Source organism: Giraffa tippelskirchi, chromosome 4 (genome assembly GCF_054371585.1).
Source record: "Giraffa tippelskirchi isolate mGirTip1 chromosome 4, T2T-mGirTip1v1.2.pri, whole genome shotgun sequence".
NCBI classification, from domain to species: domain Eukaryota; kingdom Metazoa; phylum Chordata; class Mammalia; order Artiodactyla; family Giraffidae; genus Giraffa; species Giraffa tippelskirchi.
In genome coordinates this window covers 132745573-132769327 of record NC_137278.1, presented here as the reverse complement: position 1 = coordinate 132769327, position 23755 = coordinate 132745573, and the positions used below count along the sequence as shown (strand labels likewise).

Here is a 23755-nt window from a genome sequence, read left to right as displayed (position 1 = left end):
TCTCCTCCTGCTTTCAATCTTTCTCAGCATCAGGGTCTTTTCCAATGAGTCAGCTCTTCCCATCAGGTGGCCAAAGGATCAGGGTTTCAGCTTCAGCATCAGTCCTTCCAATGAATATTCAGGACTGATTTCCTTTAGAATTGACTGGTTTGATCTCCCTGCAGTCCAAGAGATTCTCAAGAGTCTTCTCCAGAACCACAGTTCAAAAGCATCAATTCATTGGCCCTCAATATTCTTTATGGTCCAACTCTCAGATCTGTACATGACTACTTGAAAAACCATAGCTTTGACTAGACAGATCTTTGTTGGCAAAGTGATGTCTCTGTTTTTTAATACGCTGTTTAGGTTTGTCATAGTTTTTTTCCAAGGAACAAGCGTCTTTTAATTTTATGACTGCAGTCACCATCCACAGTGATTTTGGAGCCCAAGAAAACGAAATCTGTCACTGTTTCCATTATCTCCCCATCTATTTGCCATGAAGTGATGGGACCGGATGCCGTGATCTTCGTTTTCTGAATGTTGAGTTTTAAGCCAGATATTTCATTCTCCTCTTTCACGTTCATCAAGAGGCTCTTTAGTTCTTCTTTGCTTTCTGCTATAGGGTGGTATCATCTGCATATCTGAGGTTTTTTATATTTCTCCCAGCAATCTTGATTCCAATTTCTGCTTCATCCAGCCTGGCATTTAGCATGATGTACTCTGCATATAAGTTAAATAATCAGGCTGACAATATACAGCCTTGGCATACTCCTTTCCCATTTTGAACCAGTCCTTTGTTCCATATCCAGTTCATCAGTGATATGGGCCTGTAATTCTTTTTTTGTGGTATCTTTGTCTGGTTTTGATATCAGGGTGATGGTGGCCTTGTAGAATGAGTTTGGGAGTGTTACACCCTCTGTAATTTAATGAAAGAGTTTAAGAAGGATAGGTGTTAGCTTTTCTCTAAACTTTTGATAGAATTCACCTATGAAAGCTTCCGACCCTGAGCTTTTGTTTGTTGGAAGATTTTTTTCATAGTTTCCATTTCAGTGCTTGTGATTGGTCTGCTCATATTTTCTATTTCTTCCTGGTTCATTTCGGAAGGTTGTAGTTTTCTAAGAATTTGTCTGTTTCTTTAAGGTTGCCCATTTAATTAGCATATAGTTGCTGGTAGTAGTCTCTTAGGATCTCTTGTATTTCTGCATTGTCTGCTTTAACTTCTCCGTTTTCATTCCTAATTTTATTGATTTGAGTCCTCTCCCTTTTTTCCTTTATGAGTCTGGCTAATGGTTTATCAATTTTGTTTATCTTCTAAAAGAACTAGTTTTTAGTCTTACTGATCTTTGCTTTCTTTTTCTTCATTTCTATTTCATTTATTTCTGCTCTGGTTTTTATGATTTCTTTACTTATACTAACTGTGGAGGGTTTTCGTTCTTCTTTTTCTAGATGCTTTACATATAAGGTTAGGATGCTTATATGATGTATTTCTCATTTCTAGAAGTAAGATTGTATTGCTATCAACTTCTCTCTTAAAAGTGTTTTGCTGCATCCAAGAGGTTTTGGGTCGTCATATTTTTGTTGTCATTTGCTTCTAGGTATTATTTTATTTAAATTTGTTCAGTGATCTCTTGGTTATATAGAAGTGTATAAAATAACTTCAATATCTTTTTCATCTTAAATGTTTCATCATTTTATTGTTATAGTCATAAATATTATTTAAAGTATAACAAAATGAGAAAGAATGGAAGGAGGGAGGGAAGAAGGGTAGGAATTCCAAGCTTTGAAATAAGAAATCTTAGAACTCTTATATTTTTTCTTTAGAAATTATTGGCCACCCAAGGGTACCTCTTAGCTGATGCAACTCTCTGAAACAAGACTAATACAGGGAAGGAATAGCTGGCCCTGGAGAACTCATTCAGATCAGAGCAAGCCTCTTTCAGGGCCTCTCCAGGGACCCTTTAGATACTCTCCAAGGTCTAAAGCTGAGATATAGTCCCTCTAGCCATTGTTATTCTGGAGGTGGAGTCGGAAGTCATCCCATTGAACAGAAGGACTATAGGAATATTTCCTTGCTCAGAAGCCCCACCTCTGCATCTTCTAAGGGAAAGTTGAAGGAACCACATGAAGCCTTACTTATATCTGTGGCTTTGCTCCAGTGTTAAAAAGAATGCCATTCAGGTATCCTCCCCTGAGAACACCTCTTGTTGGCCTAAGGAACTCAGGTGAAGAAAATTATACTTCTCATTCAGCTACATCTTCTCCTAAACCTATCCAATCTGGGAACTTGTGAGTGTACAAGCCACAAATAGTAACTAGATCCTCATTCATCATCCTCTTGAGTTAGCCTTCAAGGGGAAAGAGGCCATCACTTGGTGTTCCTATGGTCTAGACTAACCCCTCTCACTGTCCATCTTACCAGCTATTCTAGGGAGTCTTTTTTCTCTGCTCTTTTTTTTACTGTCACATTACTGTCTCTGTGATGCACAGAAGGTGGTCCAATTTTGACTTGGCTTTATCCAAATCCTCTGGTACCAACTCAGAGAATTCATTGTTTTCATAGATTCTAGCATTAAGTCCTGAGATTACAGTGCAAACAGTGATTATAAATTCACAGAAATCCTGGAATGGGAAACTGTCAGAATAACTGATGTGCACAGCCCTCACCTCCAATTTGAGGGCTTCCTCAGGCCTGGCTCCATGAAACCAGACTATGACTGTGCCACTTCTGTATGGGTTGACACAAAAGGGGAGAAATTTCCATTTAGTACCAGAGATATCCAAGGAAGATTGTCTCCAATCTGTTTTGTTTAAGTATTTATTTACTTTTATTTATTTATTTGGCTACACTGGGTTTTAGTTGTGACACTCAAGATCTTCAACCTTCGCTTTGTGGTATGGGGGATTTTTAGCTGTGGCATGAGAACACTTAGTTGAGGCATGTGGGATCTAGTTACCTGACCAAGGTTTGAACCTTGGCTGCCTGCATTGGGAGTGCAGCATCTTAGCCATTGGCCCATTAGAGAAGTTCATCCGCATTCCTCAGAATTTTTAAGATGGTATGGACTTTAGAAACCATCTAAAGTTTTCCAAGGTTGGTTTTTTTTTAAATAAGAAGTGCAAATAACTTATTCATGAACTTACAGTGACAGAGAAAGGTCCTGTGCCATCATCAACTGTCACAATACTTCTATTAATCATTCAACATGCGTCATGGACTATCAGCCAGATAGTTGGCCAAAATCTTTATTGCTTACTCACTATGCCTGTGAGGCTTCCTGTGGCTTGAACTCTGTTGCTTTTGTAACTGGAGAACGGCACTTCTCAGTGCTCTGGAGACTATTTTCCACTCCCTTCGTTTCCTTCTTCAGTCTGAATAATGTCTTTTCTCTTCTCCTTCCTTTCTAGGTTTGATTCTCTACTCTCTTCCTTCTCACCTTCTCCACCTTATCCAATAGACTATTGCCCTGAGCTGGGCAGGGTTGATGAGATCTGACATGGCTAAGTTGCCCCTGCTACACGAACTGTCCTTGGTCAGTCCTAAAGCTTTATTCATAGCATCTCATCCCCAGACAGTCTCTGAGACTCATAGCACATTGGAGCATTCTTTTCTGTTCTTGTCCCTCTGAAGGCAATCTCTAATGCTCCATGGAAGTTGGCAACACCACCAGAGTCACTGTGTTTGTTCTCCAAGGACTATCCAACAACCCTCACATCCAGGTAGTACTATTTGTAACATTCCTGGTGATTTACCTCCTGACCCTCACAGGGAACCTGCTGATGCTGCTGGTGATCAGGACTGAGTCCCGCCTCCACACCCCCATGTACTTCTTCCTCAGTCACCTCTCCCTCCTGGATGCTTTCTATTCCTCAGTCATTGTGCCTAAGCTGCTAGAGAACCTGCTCTCCAAGCAGAAGACTATATCCCTCCTTGACTGTTTCACCCAGATCTCCTTGGTCATATTTTCAGGGGGCACTGAAACCTGCCTGCTTTCAGTCATGGCCTATGACCGGTACCAGGCTGTGTGCCACCCACTGTCATATGTGGTGACCATGAACAAGAAGATATGTATTGGCCTGGTGGGAGCCTCCTGGGCCATAGGAATGGGGACTGGCCTACTTAACACCATCCTCCTGGCTCAGCAGGATTTCTGTGGCCCCAACCTCATCCGCAGCTTTGCCTGCGAGTTTCCTCCAGTGCTCCTGTTGGCTTGTTCTGACCCCTACATGAGCGTTGCCTCCATCCTGACCACCATGGTGGTCCTTGGCCTTGGCACCTTTGTCCTAGTGCTGGTTTCTTACACTCATATCATCATGACAGCCTTGGGGATCGACTCTGCCTCAGGATGGAACAAGATCTTCTCTACCTGCTCATCTCATGTTCTTGTGGTCACCATCTTTTATGGTTCAGGAATTTTCAGGTAGGTCATTGTTACACATCCGGAATGTAAATGCAGGATATTTTTCACTCTAAAGTAACCTTGAACTACAGAACAAAACATTGCAAAGTAGCAGGAAAAGAATTGTACTGGAATTCAGAAGTCCTGGGTCCTAGTCATGGCTCTTTTGTGGACTAGATGTATGAATTATAAAACATCCATTTTCTTTCTGAGAGTTGAATTTCTACACAGTTAAGCTCAATTTTAATATGTATTACATCACACAAAAAATATTACTAACCTGATTTTCCAATTAGAAACCTGAGTTTCAGGAGTAACCTGGTACTTTATCAAAATTACCAGAACAAGTTAGGAATCAAATCAAAATATAAACCAAGTCTCACCGACTTGAAACCTTAACCCCTTTTCTACCAAGTTTCTCTCAAACATAAACAGCTCTAGTTGATGAATCCTTAATCCCAGGAAACAGAGTAACTAACGGCCTGTGCTCTCTCCAAGTGAACTGGAGATGGATTTGCACAAGTTACTCCATACTTTCCTCTCTGGTTGTTACTTGGAGAGAAGTCAGGGGTGGGAAAGGATAAGGAATGATCTAGAAGAGTTCACTTGAGCCTGAAAGCAAATCTCTCCAGCTTTCTTTCTCTCAGTTTCCTCATTTGCCATAAAGGTATGGTAAAATTATTCCCACCCACTTCACAGAAATGTTTGGAGGAATAAACTAAAAGATAAAAAATGAGAATAAAATGAATATCTTTTTTAACTAAGCATGCAAAACCCACAAAGGACATTCCAATGAAAATGGCACAATTTCAAAAAGCAAATTTTATTGCTTCTTTGGGAAATACTCCTTGTGACACTTAAGATACACTAAAAATTTTAATATTACTATTTTGGATTCATATCTCATGCTGAACACATATTTATCTTTCATTTTATTCAAATACCTTGGATTTTTTTTAATAAATTTATTTATTTTAGTTGGGGGCTAATTACTTTACAATATTGTAGTAGTTTTTGCCATACATTGACATGAATCAGCCATGGGTTTACATGTGTTCCCCTTTCTGGACCCCCCTCCCACCTCCCTCCCCATCCCATCCCTCTGGGTCATCCCATTGCCCCAGCCCTGAGCATTTGTCTCATGCATCGAACCTGGAATGGTGTTCTGTTTCACATATGATAATATACATGTTTCAATGTTATTCTCCCAGAACGTCCCACCCTCACCTTCTCCCTCAGAGTCCATAAGACTATTCTATGCATCTGTGTCTCTTATTCTGTCTCGCATATAAGGTTATCGTTACCATTTTTCAAATTCCATATATATGCATTAGTATACTGTATTGGTGTTTTTCTTTCTGGCTTACTTCACTCTGTATAATGGGCTCCAGTTTCATCCATCTCAATAGAACCGATTCAAATGTATTTTTTTTAATGGCTGAGTATTTTATTTAAATACCTTGGATTATTTTCTAAGCCAAAGACAAACGTGCTTAAAAGGACAAATGGTTGTTCCACTAAGCATTAGAAAAATAATGTGCTGTGATTTGGGGGAATTTCTCAGAGTCATAAATGTTAGGAAAAACGATAGCATTATTGGACTAGCATTTAGTTTTGTAAGGAACAATCATCACAAGATTGGAACATGCATATATAGGGAAAAGAAGAGGAAAAAATCCTCATATTATCATCATAACTTTTAAGGAAAGTCGCTTTGAAAACTGAAGTGCTACAGAAATGCCTGAAATTATCTTTAGTTCTAGTCTAACCTGTACCACTTGATGTGCTGAAGAACTTCCTTTTTCTTTGGAAACTCCTCTAACATTTTGCATAATATCACTCATGTATGGAGGCATTTGAAGGCAGAAATAACTGACTTCTCACTAATAATACAGTCATTTCTAGATGCTTCTACCAGTGATCGTTGACTCAGCCAGTCTGAGGTGGGATGGACAGTGGCTGGCAATGGCACTGTGGCCACTGTTCTGAGCTCATTTTATTCCTTTGTGCAATTCCCTTCAAGGTACATGACTCCAGCTTCTGGCTCAGCCCTGGAGCAAGTGCTATCCATGCAGTACAGTGTGGTGACACCACTACTGAACCCCCTTATCTACAGTCTGAAGAACCAGGAGGTGAAGGCAGCTCTTAGGAAGATGTTGGCCAGGAAGCCCAGGCTTATCTTCTAAGCCAGGCTCTACTGCCTCCTCATTATCGAAGAAAGAGTCAAGAGAAGGAAGAGGAGATATAGAGAGCTTCACTTTTAAGCTATTTCAGCATGAATTCTTCTCCACAACAGAAGTCTTAGTTCCTCTGACCCCTGTGCCCTCATCCAGTCAAGCAAGATGGGGAAACCACCGCAGAACTGATAGCACTCCTCCACAGATGACCCAGTCACCACACAGGAAAATCTTCTCAAAAACCATACAGAGCAATTCTCAAAAATCAAAAAATAGAACCACCCTATGTCCCAGCAATTCCACTTCTGGAAATATATTCAAAGGATATGAAAATACTAACTTAAAAAGATATCTACACACCCATGTTCATAGCAGCATTATTTACAATAGTCAACATATGGAAAAGAATCTAGGTTTTCTTAATGGGTGAATGGATAAAGAAGGCATGGAAAAGCAACTGAATATTATCCAGCCATAAAAATTAGGAAATTCTACCATTTGTGACAACATGGATGAACACTGAAGGCATTATACTCAGTGAAATAGATCAAAGAAACACAAACACTATATGATCTCACGTGCAGAACCTAGGGAAAAACCAAACTCATAGAAAACAAACATGTAGTTGTCGGGAGTGGAGGGTAGGAAGAAAGGGAATTGGAGGAAGGTGATAGAAAGTACAAATTTTCAGTGTAAGGTAAGTACTAGGGATGTAATGTACAACATAATGACTAATTAACACCACTATATGATACACAGGAAATATGTTAAGAGAGTAAATCCTAAGATTTCTCATCACAAGGAAAAACTTTTTGTGTCTTTTTTTTTTCTTTTGCTTTTCTGTTTTTTATATATTTAATTTTAGGAGATGATGGACGTTTTAAGAATAGAAGAGAGTTATATTTGAGTCCCAGTGAGGACTATAGCCCAGGAGACAGCTTCTCAGATAACTCTGGGTAACTGCTCAGTTGAATCTTTTTTTTTTTTTTTTTGAATAGTAATATAACTTATCAGAGCACAGAACATACATCAAATGTGACAGGGGTATATTCCTTCAAGTTTCCAAAAGAGAGACGTTTAGTAAATATAGAGTGAGACAGCATGATGGTCATGTCTGGAAATGGAAGCTTATCTTTCAGGGAATGTTAATATGGATGTCATAAGGAGGAAGATTTTTATCCCTGTCTTCATAACAGACATTCTTTACCTTAATGGTTGAAGCAGATATGCTGTGTATGGCTGACAGGCTCGCCACATAAAATTCAGGCTGAACAATGTATTAGTCCAAATGACTTCCCCAAAACTCAATGTGTGAAAATTTTCTCCATCAGAGGGAATTTTCAGGTTTTCCCAATTTGGAGTTTTGTGATGATGGATATTAACTGAACCTATTGTAATACTCATTTATATATGCATATCAGAACATCCTGCTATACGCCTTGAAATTATACAGACTTATACAGTAACGTATGTCAATTATCTCTCCATAAAACTGGGGGTCAGGAGAGTAAAGAATATCTTCACAGCTCCCCAGCCATTTCCACACCTATTGCTTTTCCCTCTCATTTCCTGCCTATTCAGCCCCTCCCTTTTGCCTCTCCCTCACTCCTTTACTTTTGCCTATACACAAAGTGGAAATCTGACCATTAGGAAATTTACCACTTGATTCTGGGAGAATTCCATCTTAGTACTGAGAGTCATCTCCTCCTTTGTCCCCATACTGAAAACTCCCTGGCAAAGCCTACAGCTCCAGAGAAACCTGGAAAGAAATGAAAATCACTGTGTCTCTTCCTGTCTTTGTCTTTAACTAGCAACACCTAAAGTAGAACATAGAAAACAGTAAATCCTCAATAACTATTTGTTGATTATGGAGTGAATGAAGGAATGAATGGTGGATCAGTCTGGTAGTCCTTTCTCTTGTATGATCTTAGGATATAGAAAGGACTGTTTACCTGTAAACCTTGAAATACAGCAGACCGTCATATGATATTTAGCAATCAGACAGAAACACATGGCATAAAAGGTCTTATAGAGTTCTGTCTCATCACATTCATTTTAAACAAGGAACTAATATCCAGAAAGTTAATGTACACTGAAGTTGAAGTTATTAAAATAAACAAACTTACCTAAATAAATAAATAAAATTTTAAAATAAAGTGTAAGTCTTGAGAGCAAAACCATGTCTAAGCCTTCCATATTCCCAATGTCTAATAGGTCCTGTCACTTAATCGGCTAACAACTAGTGTGCAAAAAAAAAAAAAAAATGAATAAGAGAGAAGGAACATATGAAAAGAAACATTTAATTTTGTTTAGTAAAATTGCTGCCTTCATGACAATACAGATGTCAGAGGAAAGTAGCATGGAGGAGAGATCGGGATAGAAAAGAAGAAAGAGTCCATATTTTGAGACATCATCCTGAGTATTCCTCCCAAAAGGAGAAACCTGAAACCTGTGCACTGTGACAGTCCCTGACTTGAGTCTCTCCACCACCCACCTGAGCCCGTACCACTTCAGATCCTTGACTGGTTCAAGACCTCTTTCAGGCCTACAGGAAGGAGAAGTAGTTGGAGAAAGCAGAACAAATGTTCAGCTTCCACCCGCATCTCCCCTTCAGCTCCAAAAAGAGTTCTCAGAAAGACAACAGCAATTGTTCCATCCAGATACTGACAGGTCAACATCAGCCAAGACCACTTCCACTCCAGCTCCCTGAATTCTGTCTGTTCTTGATCCTTTGACCCTCAGGCTAAGATCCCCTCCTCAGTTATCAGTTTCCTTCAACAAAGCCCTCTGAAAACCATGGCCTCATATGTGGTACACTCACAGGGGAAATTTCCAAGGTGAGGATATTTCTCTGTAGATGAAGGCCAAGGACGTGGAGCCGAGCAAAACAGTCCCAGCTTCAGCTACATTTCTGCTCTGACCATTTGGAGAAGCTTGTGTTTTACATTTTCCAGAGCATATGCCTTCTTGAAGCTGAAACTGAGGCAAAGTTAAGTAGATGTGTGAGATCAGTGGGAGGAATGGCCATTCAATCCTGCCTTCACATACAACCACATACAGGGATTATTCCTACAACCCTGTAGACTTGGAGGAAAGCCTTTTACCTCATGATTAGAGGGAAATGTATACAGTACCCTCTGGGAGATGTGTCACATTATGTTCAAATTCAGACTAAAATCATAGGATCAATAGCAAGATATTTCTTGAGACTTAGTTTTCATTAAGTGTAGGAGAGGGATGTCCTGCCCACTATTTGCCTGGCCCTATATGTCCCTAAACAGGCCATGGGGCCTTCATTAGGGAGCTGCTGGGCTCTGAGACAAGAGGAATATGGTCTAAATGCCAAAAACTCCAGTGGGTATATAAGGTAAGAAGAGGGAATTAGAAAATATAACTTGGCTAATACAGAAATGGACAATTAAAATTGAAGCTTTGGAATATTGGATTGTCAAAGCAGGAAGAGATCTCAGAAAAATCACTAGACCAAAACCTTCATTTAATAATGAGGAAACTGAGCCACAGAGGCAGAGATGACTTGCCCAGCTTTGGACCATCAATGAGAAGCAGAAACAGATTTAGGACTCAAATCTCCTGATTACCCTTCTTTCACATTTTTCATAATCAAATTAGAATAAAGTTCTTCAAACATCCTCCTTAATGATCAACCAAGAAGTAGGAATAATGAAATTGAGTCTCAACAGCAAGGACCCAGGGGTCCAGATTCTTCCATTGCTCAGCTCTCCTCCTCTATTGTTTTCAGAAAGAGTTCCTCTCACAGCAACTTGTGAAAGGTATTTCCTTATCTCAGAGGTAAGGAAATAACTCAAACCTCCTTCAAGTCATTCATTTCAAATACTTTGAGCTCCTGCCTTGGCTGTTCTTTTCCCATCACACATCTTTACTTGTCAGAATCCCACACCAATACTTCAAAGCATGCTTAAATGTCAATCCTCTCATGAATCTTTCCTTGAGCGCTTTTTCCCACAGCTCCCCCACCAAATATAAATTATCTTTCCTCTTACAAACACTCAGGGCACATTTCTAATCTCTCTCATGATACTTATGACACTATAGCTTGCATTTTAATTAATTCTTAATGTTTATCTTATCTTTCCTACTATTCCTTGAGGAAAGAGATGGTTTCAGCCAACTTTAGATCCCATCCATCTAAGGTGGAGATGATGGAATTCCAGCTGAGCTATATCAAATCCTAAAAGATGATGCTGTTAAGGTGCTGCACTCAATATGTCAGCAAATATGGAAAACTCAGCAGTCACCACAGGATTCAAAAAGGTCAGCTTTCATTCCAATCCCAATGAAGGGCAATGCCAAAGAATGTTCAAACTACTGTAAAATTTTGCTCATTTCACATGCTAGTAAGGTTATGCTCAAAATTCTTCAGGTTAGGTTTCAGCAGTAGGTGAACTGAGAACTTCCAGATGTCCCAGCTGGTTTAGAAAAGGCAGAGGAACCAGAGATCAAATGGTTAACATTCACTGAATCATTAGAAAGCAAAGGGATTCCAGAAAATCATCTACTTCTGCTTCATTGACTATGCTAAATCACAACAAACTACGGAAAATTCTTAATGAGATGGGAATACCAGATCACCTACCAGTCTCCTGAGAAACATGTATGCAGGTCAAGAAGCAACAGTTAGAACTTGACATGGAACAACAGACTGGTTCAAAATTGGGAAAGGAGTACATCAAGCCTGCATATTGTTATCTTGCTTATTTAATTTCTATACAGAGTACATCATGTGAAATGCTGGGCTGGGTGAATCACAAACTGGAATCAAGATTGCCAGGAGAAATATCAACAATCTCAGATATGCGTATGATATCACTTTAAAGGCAGAAAATGAAGAGGAACTAAAGAGTTTGTTGATGGAATAAAAGAGGAGAGTAAAAATACTGTCTTAAAACTCAACACTCAAAAGACTAAGATCATAGCATTTGTCCCATCACTTCACGGCAAACAGATGGAAAAAAAGTGGAAGTAGTGACAGGTTTTATTTTACTGGGCTCCAAAATCACTGCAGACAATGACTGCAACCATGAAATTAAAAATCACTTGCCAACCTAGATGTCCATCAACAGATGAATGGATAAAGAAGCTGTGGTACATATATACAATGGAATACTGCTCAGCCATAAAAAGGAATGATGCACATGAGTCAGTTCTAATGAGATGGACAAACCTAGAGCCTATTATACAGAGTGAAGTAAGTCAGAAAGAGAAATATAAATATCATATACTGACACATATATATATGGAATCTAAAAGGATGGCACTGATGAATTTATTTTCAGGGCAGCAATGGAGAAACAGACATAGAGAACAGAACCTATGGATATGGAGGGAGGGGAGGAGGGAGAAGATGAGATGTATGGAGAGAGTAACACGGAAACTTACAATACCATACGTAAAATAGACAGCCAATAAAAATTAGCTGTGTGACTCAGGGAAGTCAAACAGGGCTCTGTGACAGGCTGAAGGGAGGGATGGGGAGGGAGACGGGAAGGAGGTTCAGGATGGAGGGGACATGGGTGTACCTATGGCTGATTCTTGTTGATGTATGACAGAAAACCACGAAATTCTGTAAATTATCCTTCAATTAAAAAAAATTTTTTAGGTTGCTTGCTCTTTGGAAGGAAAGCTATGACAAACCTAGACAGTGTATTAAAAAGCAGAAACATTACTTTCTGCCATCAAAGGTCCATATATTCAAAGCTATAGTTCTTCCAGTAGTCATATATGGATATGACAGTTGGACCATAAAGAAACTTGAGCATTGAAGAACAGATGCTTTTTAATTGTGGTGCTGGAGAAGACTCCTGAGAGTCCCTTGGACTACAAGGATATCAAACCAGTCAACCCTAAAGGAAATCAATCCTGAATATTCATTGGAAGGACTGATGCTGAATCTGAAGCTCCAATCTTTTGGCCACCTGATGTGACGAGCCAACTCATTGGAAAAGCCCCTAATGCTGGGAAAGATTGAAAGCAAAAGGAGAAGGGGGTGGTGAAGGATGAGATGGTTAGACAGCATCACCAACTCAATGGACATGAATTTGAGCAAACATCGGGAGACAGTGGAACAGAAGGGCCTGGGATGCTGCAGTCCATGGGGTCACAAAGAGTTAGATACTTCATAGCAATTGAGCAACAACACTGGAATCTATTTGTCACCTCCACCATATTATCATAAGAGATTTGATAATATTATCATAAGATCATACCTGAATGGCCTAGTGGTTTTCCCTACTTTCTTCAATTTAAGTCTGAATTTTGCAATAAGGAGTTCATGATCTCAGCCACAGTCAGCTCTAGGTCTTGTTTTTGCTGACCATATAGAGCTTCTCCATCTTCAGCTGCAGAGACTATAATCAGTCTAATTTCAGTATTGACCATGGTGATGCCCATGTATAGAGTTGCCTTGTGTTGTTGGAAGAGGCTGTTTGCTATGACTAGTGGGTTCTCTTGGCAAAACTTTGCCCTGCTTCACTTTGTACTCCAAGGCCAAAGTTGCCTGTTATACCAGGTATCTCTTGACTATATACTTTTGCATTTCAATCCCCTATAATGAAAAGGACATTATTTTTTGGTATTAGTTCTAAAAGGTCTTGTAGAACCATTCATAGAACCATTCAACTTAATCTTCTTTGGTGCTAGTGTTGGTCCATCAACTTGGATTACTGTGATGTTGAATGGTTTGCCTTGGAAACGAACTGAGATCATTCTGTCATTTTTGAGATTGCACCCAAGTACTGCATTTCAGACTCTTTTGTTGACTATGAGGGCTACTCTATTTCTTCTAGGGGATTCTTGCCCACAGTAATAAATACAATGGTCATCTGAATTAAATTCGTCCATTCCTGTTCATTTTAGTTCACTGTTTCCTAAAACGTTGATGTTCACTCTTGCCACATCCTGCTTGACCACTTCCAATTTACCTTGATCCATGGACCTAACATTCCAGGTTTCTATACAAAATTACTCTTTATAGTGTTGGACTTTACTTTCACCACTAGACACATACACAACTGTGTGTCATTTCTACTTTGGCCCAGCTCTCTTTCTGGACCTATTTCTCTACTCTTCCTCAGTGGTATATTGGACACATTCTGACCTAGGAGGCTCATTTTCTGGTGTCATATCTTTTTGCCTTTTTATACAATTCTTGGGGTTCTTGAGGCAAGAATACTGAAGTGGTTTGCCATTCCCTTCTCCAGTGGACCATGTTTTGTCATAGCTTCATTGAGTTACACAAGTCCCTTTGCCACAACAATACCGTGATCCATGTGATCATTTTGGTTAGCTTTCTGGGATTGTGGTTTTTATCCTGGAGGCTACAGCATTGTAGTTCTTGTTTCTTTTGACTGCCTTCTGATGGATGAGGATATAAGGCTTGTGCAATATTCAGGATGGGAGGGACTGGCTGTGTAAAAAGCTGAATCTTCTTCTGGTGGGCAGAGCTATGCTCAGTAAAATTTAAGTCTAATTGCTGATGGGTGGGGTTGTGCTCCCTCCTTGTTAGTTGTTTGTCCTGAGGCAACTCAGTCTACAGAGTCTACAGGCTCTATAGTAGGGCTATTGGAGAACTTCAAGAGGACTTATGCCAACATATGCCTCCCAGGACTATTGCTACCAGTGCCCCAGTCCCCAAGGCAGGCCACTGTTGACCCACACCTCTGCAGGAGACCCTCAAACATTCACAGGCAGGTCTGGCTCAGTTTCCTGTATGGTCACTACTTTTTTTACCCTGGATCCTGGCATACACAAGGTTTTGTTCATGCCCTCCAAGAGTCTCTGTTTCCCCCAGTCTAGTGAAAGTTCTCTAATCAAATCCTGCTGCCCGTAAAAGTCAAATTCCCTGGGGATTCTCAGTCCCTCTGTCAGATCACCAGGCTGGGAAGCCTGACCTAGGGCTCAGAACCTTCACAACAATGTGAGAGCCTCTTTGGTATTATTATTCTCCAATTCATGGGTAGCCCACCTGACTGGCATAGGATTTGATTTTAACATGATTACACCCCTCCTGTGGTCTCATTTCGGCTTCTCCTTTCTCTTTGGACTTACGGTATTTTTTTTTTGGTGGGTTCCAGCATCTTCCTGTATCATAATATTTTACAAGACTGAATGTGCTCCTCCTTCAGCTGCCACCCAAGCCTCACAGGCTTGCCCTGGGCTCCTACTCAGCCTCTGCCAGCTTTTCCTGGTTCTCCTTGAGCTCCGTACTACAGGCTCTAACCACCACTGCCACCACCGCCAATCAGCTGCCCAGTTGAGCACATCCAGCTTCAATCATGTGTGAAGTAAGCATGCTCCTGCCTGAGGCTGCTCACATGTCCACACGTTCCTGGCTGATCTCAAGAATGAGCATATACACACAGGTCACAGGAGAAGTCCAGCAGAAAGTCAAACCCAGGGCATCCCAACTTTGAATATGCTCTTCAATACCTATCCTTGTAGGTAATAGAGCACCTAATGTACCTCTCAAACATAATAGACATGCTTCTGAAGACACTAAAAAAAAATTCAACCTTATTTTTTGTAGTGGGAAGTTAGAGGTAATTGGTCAGTTAGGAAATCTGTTTTAGAAAGATAAAGGCTTATGGACTCTGAGGGAGAAGGTGAGGGTGGGACATTCTGAGAGAATAGCATTGAAACATGTATATTATCATATGTGAAACAGAACACCATTCCAGGTTCGATGCATGAGACAAATGCTCAGGGCTGGGGCAATGGGATGACCCAGAGGGATGGGATGGGGAGGGAGGTGGGAAGGGGGTTCAGGATGGGGAACACATGTAAACCCATGGCTGATGCATGTCAATGTATGGCAAAAACCACTACAATATTGTAAAGTAATTAGCCCCCAACTAAAATAAATAAATTTATTAAAAAAATAATAATTAAAAAAAAAAGAAAGATGAAGGCTTAAGCTATTACAGAAGAGATCCCAAAATAAAAAGCATCAAACAAAATGAAAGATTATTTTTCTCTTAAACCCAGACATGTACCTGATAGTCCAGAGTGAAAAATCCACATTCCTTCTATATTGTTCTTTGTTATCTCCTAGACACATTTCATGCAAATATGGGCACAATAAAGGACAGAAATGGTATGGGCCTAACAGAAGCAGAAGATATTAAGAAGAGGTGGCAAGAATACACAGAAGAACTGTACAAAAAAGATCTTCACGATCCAGATAATTACGATGGTGTGATCACCAACCTAGAGCCAGACATCCTGGAATGTGAAGTCAAGTGGGCCTTAGGAAGCATCACTACAAACAAAGCTAGTGGAGGTGATGGAATTCCAGTTGAGCTCTTTCAAATCCTAAAAGATGATGCTGTGAAAGTGCCGCGCTCAATATGTCAGCAAATTTGGAAAACTTAGCAGTGGCCACAGGACTGGAAAAGGTCAGTTTTCATTCCAATCCCAAAGAAAGGCAATGCCAAAGAATGCTCAAACTACCATACAACTGCACTCATCTCATACGCTGGTAAAATAATGCTCAAAATTCTCCAAGCCAGGCTTCAGCAGTCTGTGCACCGTGAACTTCCAGATGTTCAAGCTGGTTTTAGAAAAGGCAGAGGAACCAGAGATCAAATTGCCATCATCTGTTGGATCGTTGAAAAAGCAAGAGTGTTCCAGAAAAATATCTACTTCTGCTTTATTGACTATGCCAAAGCCTTTGACTGTGTGGACCACTACAAACCCTGGAAAATTCTTAAAGAGATGGGAATATCAGACTACCTGACCTGCCTCTTGAGAAACCTGTATGCAGGTCAGGAAGCAACAGTTAGAACTGGACATGGTACAACAGACTGGTTCCAAATAGGGAGAGGAGTATGTCAAGGCTGTATATTGTCACCCTGCTTATTTAACTTCTATGCAGAGAACATCATAAGAAATGCTGGGTTAGATGAAGCACAAACTGGAATCAAGATTGCCGGGAGAAATATCAATAACCTCAGATATGCAGATGACACCACCCTTATGGCAGAAAGCGAAGAACTAAAGAGCCTCTTGATGAAAGTGAAAGAGGAGAGTGAAAAAGTTGGCTTAAAGCTCAGCATTCAGAAAACTAAGATCATGGCATCCGGTCCCATCACTTCATGGCAAATAGATGGGCAAACAGTGGAAACAGTTACAGACTTTATTTTGGGGGGCTCAAAATCACTGCAGATGGTGACTGCAGCCATGAAATTAAAAGACAGTTGCTCCTTGGAAGAAAAACTATGACCAACCTAGATAGCGTATTAAAAAGCAGAGACATTACTTTGCCAACAAAGGTCTGTCTAGTCAAAGCTATGGTTTTTCCAGTAGTCATGTATGAATGTGAGAGGTGGACTATAAAGAAAGCTGAGTGCCGAAGAATTGATGCCTTTGAATTGTGGTGATGGAGAAGACTCTTGAGAGTCCCTTGGACTGAAGGAGATCCAACCAGTCCATCCTAAAGGAAAACAGTCTTGAGTATTCATTGTAAGGACTGATGCTGACACTGAAACTCTAATACTTTGGTCACCTGATGCGAAGAGCTGACTCATTTGAAAAGATCCTGATGCTGGGAGAGGTTGAAGGCAGGAGGCAAAGGGGATGACAGAGGATGAGATGGTTAGATGGCATCAATAGACATGAGTTTGAGTAAACTCCAGGAGTTGGCATTGGACAGGGAGGCCTGGCATGCTGCAGTCCATGGGGTCGAAAAGATTTGGACACAACTGAGCAACTGAACTGAACTGATCTCCTAGGGATTTATTCAGTCAACCATCATTAGGTCCTTATCCATGGCAAAGACTGATAATAGCTCTTCAGTACCTATCCTTCCCTTCTTCCTTTGAACAAGTCCATGTTTTAGATGCTTGACTGTTCGTGTAGCATAGAGATCATGTTTTACAGTCCGAGTGGTCAAAGATAGATAATAGTCAATGAGTTGATAATTGTTGAACCTGGATAATGGATACAGAAGGATTATTACAGTATTCTTTTTATTTTATATATGTCTAAATTTTTTCATAATAAAAAGTTTTTATCACAGTTAAAAAATTTTTAAGTTTTTTTTCCTTTTTTAATTGAAGTTAGATGATTTAAAATATTGAGTTAATTTCTGCTGTACATAAAAAAAAGTTCAGCTATGTATATATATATTCTTTTATATATTCTTTTCCATTATGGTTTATGACAGTATATTGACAACACTTCCCTGTGCTACACAGTAGGACCTTGTTGTTTATTCATTTTATACATACTACTTTTCATCTGCTAACCCAAAACAGTTTCATGATTTTTAGTCTATTTGTATTTTTTTTGAATTGCAATAAATAAAAGAATTAATTTTGGATAACATAATTAATTTGTATTTTCTCTTGCTATCATGAAAATATCTTTAGTATACTTTTTCAATTTTATAATACCTAAAGTATCTTTTCTCCTATTATATATATTATCATTACATTTCTATATCATAAATATTTTTTAAAATTGAAAAAAAAAGAGGACATCCCTCATGGTGCAATGCATGGGAATCTGTCTGCCAATGAAGGGGACATGAGTTCTATCCCTAGTCCAGGGTATTCCACATGCCAGGGAGCATCTCAGTTCCTGCACCACAACTTCTGAGTATTCATTCTAGAGCCTGCAAGCCACACAGCAACGAAGGGTAGCCCCCACTCTCTGCATCTAGAGAAAGCCCACACTCCATAACAAAGACCCACTGCAACCGAAAATAAATTTGAACAAATAAATGTGTATGCATATATATATTTTTTAACTTAACAGAAAGAAAAGGAAAGAAAGAAGGGAGGGAAGAGGAGAAGGAATTCCAAGGTTTAGCACTAAGAAAAGTTAGGGCTCTCTATATATTTTTATTTTTAGAAATTATTGGCCATCCAAGGGTAACTCTTGGATGATGCAACTCACTGAAACAAGAATGACACAGGGAAGGAACGTTGGCCCTGGAGAACTCATTCAGATCAGAGCAGGCCTCCTGCTTAAGGGCCTCTCCAGGGACCACCAACACTCTCCAAGGTCTAGAGCTGAAATCAAGTCCCTCTGGTCATTGTAATTTTAGAGGCAAAGTCAAGAAAACTTCCGCTTGGACAGAAGGACTATGGGATATTTCCTTGCTCAGAAGCACCACCTCTACATCTTCTAAAGGAAGGACAAAGTTCAGGTAAGCTCATGAAGCCCTAGCCATATTGGTGGCTTTTGCTCCAGTGTTGGAAAGAATGACATTCAGGTGCCCTCCACTGAGAGCATCTCTTGTTGGCCTAGGGAGCCCAGGTGAAGACAAATATTATTCTCATTCAGCTCCATCTTATCTTAAAACTATCCATTCTGAGAATTCATGACTGTACAAGGCATAAACAGAGATCAGATTCTCATTTATCGCCCTCCTGAGTCACCATTCAAGGGAAGAGAAATGAATATTATATCTTGCTTTGCTCTATACTAAATGCTCTAATTCTCCACTTAGCCATATGTTCTGGTGGCCTTTTGTCTCTCCTCTTTTTTTTCTTTTACCATCTCTGTGATGCACAGAAGGTGCTCCAAATTTGACTTGGCTTCATCCAAATCCTCTAGTACCAACTCAGAGAATAGCACAGTCTTCATGGACTCTCATGTTAAGTACGGAGATGACAGTGCAAACAGTGGACATTATAAATTCACAAAAATCCTAGAATGGGAAGCCCTTGGAGTCACTGCAGTACACAGCCCTTGCCTCCCATTTGAGGGCTTCCTTCTACCAGGTTTCTGTGAAATGAGGCTACTCCTGTCCTGCTTCTGCTTGTGTTGACACAAAAGGGGAGAAAATTTCCATTTAGTACCAGAGAAATCCAAAGAAGATTATCCCCCATTCTTTAGAATTTCTAAGCTGGAAAGAACTTTAGAAACCATCTAGTGTTCCTAGATTATTCTTTAATGAGAAACCCAAGTTACTTATTCATGAACTTACAGTGACAGAGAAAGGTTCTGTGCCATCAACAGCTGTCACAATATCTCTGCCAGTCATTCAAACACGCATCATAGACTATCAGCCAGATGATGGGTCAATATCTTTATTGCTTCCTCACTATGCCAGTGAACTTTCCAGTTGTTTGAACTCTGTTCCTTTTGAAACTGGAGAATGGCAATTCTCAGTGCATTGGAGTCTATTTCCATTCCCTTCATTTCCTTCTCCAGCCTGAATAATCTCTTTTCTCTTCTCCTTTCTTTTTAGGTTTGATTCTCTACATATTTCTTCCCCACATCTCCACCTTAGCCAATAGATAACTGCTCTGAGCTGGGCAGGCGTGATGAGGTCTGACATGGCAAGGTTGCCTCTGCTGAAGCTTTATTCATAGCATCTCATCCCCAGACAGTCTCTGAGACTCATAGCACATTGGAGCATTCTTTTCTGTTCTTGTCCCACTGAAGGGAATCTAATGCTCCATGGAAGCTGGCAACACCACCAGAGTCACTGTGTTTGCTCTCCAAGGACTATCCAATAACACTCACATCCAGGTAGTACTATTTGTAACATTCCTGGTGATTTACCTCCTGACCCTCACAGGGAACCTGCTGATGCTGCTGGTGATCAGGACTGAGTCCCGCCTCCACACCCCCATGTACTTCTTCCTCAGTCACCTCTCCCTCCTGGATGCTTTCTATTCCTCAGTCATTGTGCCTAAGCTGCTAGAGAACCTGCCTTCCAAGTGGAAGACTATATCCTTCCTTGAATGTTTCATCCAGATCTCCTTGGTCATATTTTCTGGGGCCACTGAAGCTTGCCTGCTTTCAGTCATGGCCTATGACCGGTACCAGGCTATGTGCCACCCGTTGTTGTATGTGGTGACTATGAACAAGAAGGTGTGTGCTGGCCTGGTGGGAGCCTCCTGGGCCATAGGAATGGGGACTGACTTACTTAACACCATCCTCCTGGCTCAACAGCAATTCTGTGGCCCCAACCTCATCCGCAGCTTTGCCTGTGAGTTTCCTCCAGTGCTCCTGTTGGCCTGTTCTAACCCCTACATTAGCATTGCCTCCATCCTGACCACCATGGTGATCTTGGGCCTTGGCACCCTTGTCCTACTCCTGGGATCCTACACTCATATCATCATGACAGCCTTGGGGATCAACTCTGCCTCAGGTCAGAACAAGATCTTCTCTACCTGCTCATCTCATTTTCTTGTGGTCACCATTTTTCATGGCTCAGGAGTTTTCAGGTATGTCATTGCTATACCTCCAGAATGTGGATGTAGGATATTTTTCACTTGAAATTAATGATGATCTGTAGAACAGAGCACTGCAAAGTAGTAAGAAAAGAACCGCACAAGAATTCAGAAGTCCTGGGTTCTAGTTCTGGCTCTGCTGTGTGAAGTATTAAAAATTTATTTTCCTTCTGAGACCTCAATTGTCTAACTCTGAAAAATAAGCTCATACAAGGACTAAAGGATTTCCTAATTTCATTAACCTATGATTTGGGAGTTTCAGAAAGAAATCAGAGAGATGTTAGTAGGCTTTTATTCAGAGTTGGACAAAATATATATATATAATATATCGTACTTGAAACAGATGCCATTTCTCTTTCCTACTGAAAGATGACAATTCAAAGCCTATTTGTCTTGTAACTATTGATTAGGCAGCTACTTACAACAAATGCTTTGCACAATCAAGATCAATTTTAGTATGTGTCATACCACAAGATAAATGTTATTAACCTCATTTTTGGATAAAAAAACCTGAGTTTCAGGAGTAACTAGGTGTTTTATCAAAGTTTCCAGAACAAGCTAAGAATGGAGGCAAAATATAAACCGAGTCTCACTGGCTTGAAAACCTCAAGCTCTTTTCTACCATGTTTCTCTCAAACATAAACAGCTCTGGCTGATGAGCCCTTGCTTCCCAGGAGATAGAGTAACTAATGGCCTGTGCTCTCTACTAGTGAATCTGGAGATGGATTTGCACAATTAGTCTTACCATTATTGGATTCATAATCATTTAGCATTCATATCATGCTAAACAGTTTTATCTTTCACTTTATTTACAGATTTTGGCTTCTTTTCTAAGCCAAATGTGCTAAATGTGCTAAAAAGGACAAATGTTTGTTCCACTGAGCAAAATAATGTGCTGTCATTCTGGGGTAATTCCAAGAGCCATAAATGTTGGGGGAAATGACAGCATTATTGGACTAGCATATAGTTTTGTCAGGAACAATCATGACAAGATGGGAACAAACAGTTGTATACATATAAAAAAAGAAAAAACATTCTTCATATTCTCAACATAACTACTAAGGAAAGGCGCTTTTGAAAAGTATGAAGTACTATAGAAATGCATGGAATCATTTTTAGTTCTATTCTAACCTGGAGCACTTCATATACTGCAGAACTTCCTTTTTCTCCTCAGGGCAGCTCCTGTAATGTTCGGCATTAGATCACTCATGTATGGAGGCATTTGAAGGCAGAAGTGACTGACTTCTCACGATAATACAGTCATTTCTAGATGCTTCTACCAGTGATAGCTGACTCAGCCCAGAGGACCCTCTTTGCAGAGTCTGGGATGGGACGGACCCTGGCTGCCTACAGCCATGTGTCCATCGTCCTGAGCTCATTTTATTCCTTTGTGCAATTCCCTTCAAGGTCATGACTCCAGCTTCTGGCTCAGCCCTGGAGCAAGTTCTATCTGTGCAGTACAGTGTGGTGACCCCACTACTGAACCCCCTTATCTACAGTCTGAAGAACCAGGAGGTGAAGGCAGCTCTAAGGAGGATGCTGGCCGGGAAGCCTAGGCTTACCGTCTAAGCCAGGCTCTACCGCCTCCTCATAATTGGAGGAAAAATCAAGAGAAGGAAGAGGAGATAGAGAACTTCATTTCTTAGATATCTCAGCATGAATTTTTGTCCAAATGGAAGTCTTAGTTCCTCTGACCCTTGTGCCCTCCCCTAGTCAAGCAAGATGGAAAAACCTCCACAGAATTGATGGCATCCTTCCACAGATGACCCAGTCACTACACAAGAAAATTTTCTCAAAAACTATATAGAGGAATTCTCAAAAAGTGAAAATAGAACCACCAAATGTCCCAGCAGTTCCACTTCTGGGAATAGTGCCAAAGGAAATGAAAACACTAACTCAAAAAGATATATGCAGGAACGTCTGTGGTGATCCAGTGGTAAAGAATCTGCCTTGCAATGCAGGGGACGTAGGTTCAATCCCTGGTCAGGGAACTAAGATCCCACATAAAGAGGAGCAACTAAGTCAACGAGCTACAGCTACCGAGCCTGCACAATCTAGAGCCCATGAAACCAGGCCCCTCAAGAAGCCATTGGAGGGCAATGAGAGAAGCCTGTGTGGGGCAACTAAATACACCCACAGCCACCTCAGCTAGAGAAATTTTGCACACCTCCATGAGCCTAGGGGCCACAACAAAGACCCAGCACAGCCAATAAGTAAATAAATAATAAATATCTTTTAAAAATATATGAGCTCCCATGTTGATGCATGCGTTCTCAGTCACATCTGACTCTGTGCGACCCTATGGACTGTAGCCCTCCAGACTCCTCTGTCCGTGGGATTATCCACACAAGAATACTGGAGTGGATTGCCATTTCCTCCTCCAAGGGATCTTCACAACCCAGGGATCAAACCCCTGTCTCCTGTGCCTCTGCACTGCAGGCAAATTCTTTATCACTGAGCCATGGGGGGAGTCCCAAGTTCATAGCAGCATTATTTACAGTAGCCAAGACATGGAAAGAACATAGGTATTCATCAATGGATGAATGGATAAAAAAGGTATGGGTGAATGGATAAAAAAGGTATGGATAAAGCAATGAATATTATTCAGCCTTAAAAACGAGGAAATTCTACCACTTGTGACAACATGGAAGTTCCTTGAAGGCATTATGCTGAGTGAAATCGGTCAGACATAGAAAGACAAATGCAATATGATGTCACATACATGTGGAACCTAGAGATCAACCAAACTCATAGAAAAAGATATCATACATGTAGTTATCAGGAGTGGAGTGTGGGAGGAAGGTGATCAAAAAGTACAAATTTCCACTGTAAAATAAGTACTAGGGATGTACACAACATGATGACTATAGTTAACACCACGGTATGATATACAGAGAATCTGTTAAGAGAGTAAATCCTAAGAATTCTCATCACAAGGAGAAAAGATTTTCCTCTTTCTTCTTTCTTTTCTTTATAT

The 23755-nt window shown here is 40.4% G+C and overlaps 2 protein-coding genes across 2 annotated transcripts; both read left to right on the top strand.

The window, feature by feature from the left end:
* Window positions 1-3624: 3624 nt before the first annotated feature.
* LOC145545655 (olfactory receptor 5BS1-like) lies at window positions 3625-6562 on the top strand. Its single transcript, XM_081590493.1, has 2 exons — window positions 3625-4397; window positions 6400-6562. The coding sequence occupies exons 1-2, from the start codon at window positions 3625-3627 to the stop codon at window positions 6560-6562; spliced, it is 936 nt and encodes a 311-aa protein (XP_081446619.1).
* A 13437-nt stretch (window positions 6563-19999) lies between these two features.
* Window positions 20000-22347, top strand: LOC145544897 (olfactory receptor 5BS1-like). The gene is made up of 2 exons (XM_081588281.1): window positions 20000-20776; window positions 22186-22347. Exons 1-2 carry the CDS (start codon window positions 20000-20002, stop codon window positions 22345-22347), a joined length of 939 nt encoding a protein of 312 aa, XP_081444407.1.
* Window positions 22348-23755: the final 1408 nt, after the last annotated feature.

Excerpts from the sequence above, each read along its gene's own strand:
- LOC145545655 (XM_081590493.1), top strand. The coding sequence starts at position 3,625 with ATGGAAGTTGGCAACACCACCAGAGTCACTGTGTTTGTTCTCCAAGGA. Across the intron at positions 4,398-6,399 it reads TATGGTTCAGGAATTTTCAG|GTACATGACTCCAGCTTCTG; the intron begins GTAGGTCATTGT and ends ATTCCCTTCAAG.
- LOC145544897 (XM_081588281.1), top strand. The coding sequence starts at position 20,000 with ATGGAAGCTGGCAACACCACCAGAGTCACTGTGTTTGCTCTCCAAGGA. Across the intron at positions 20,777-22,185 it reads GCTCAGGAGTTTTCAGGTAT|GTCATGACTCCAGCTTCTGG; the intron begins GTCATTGCTATA and ends ATTCCCTTCAAG.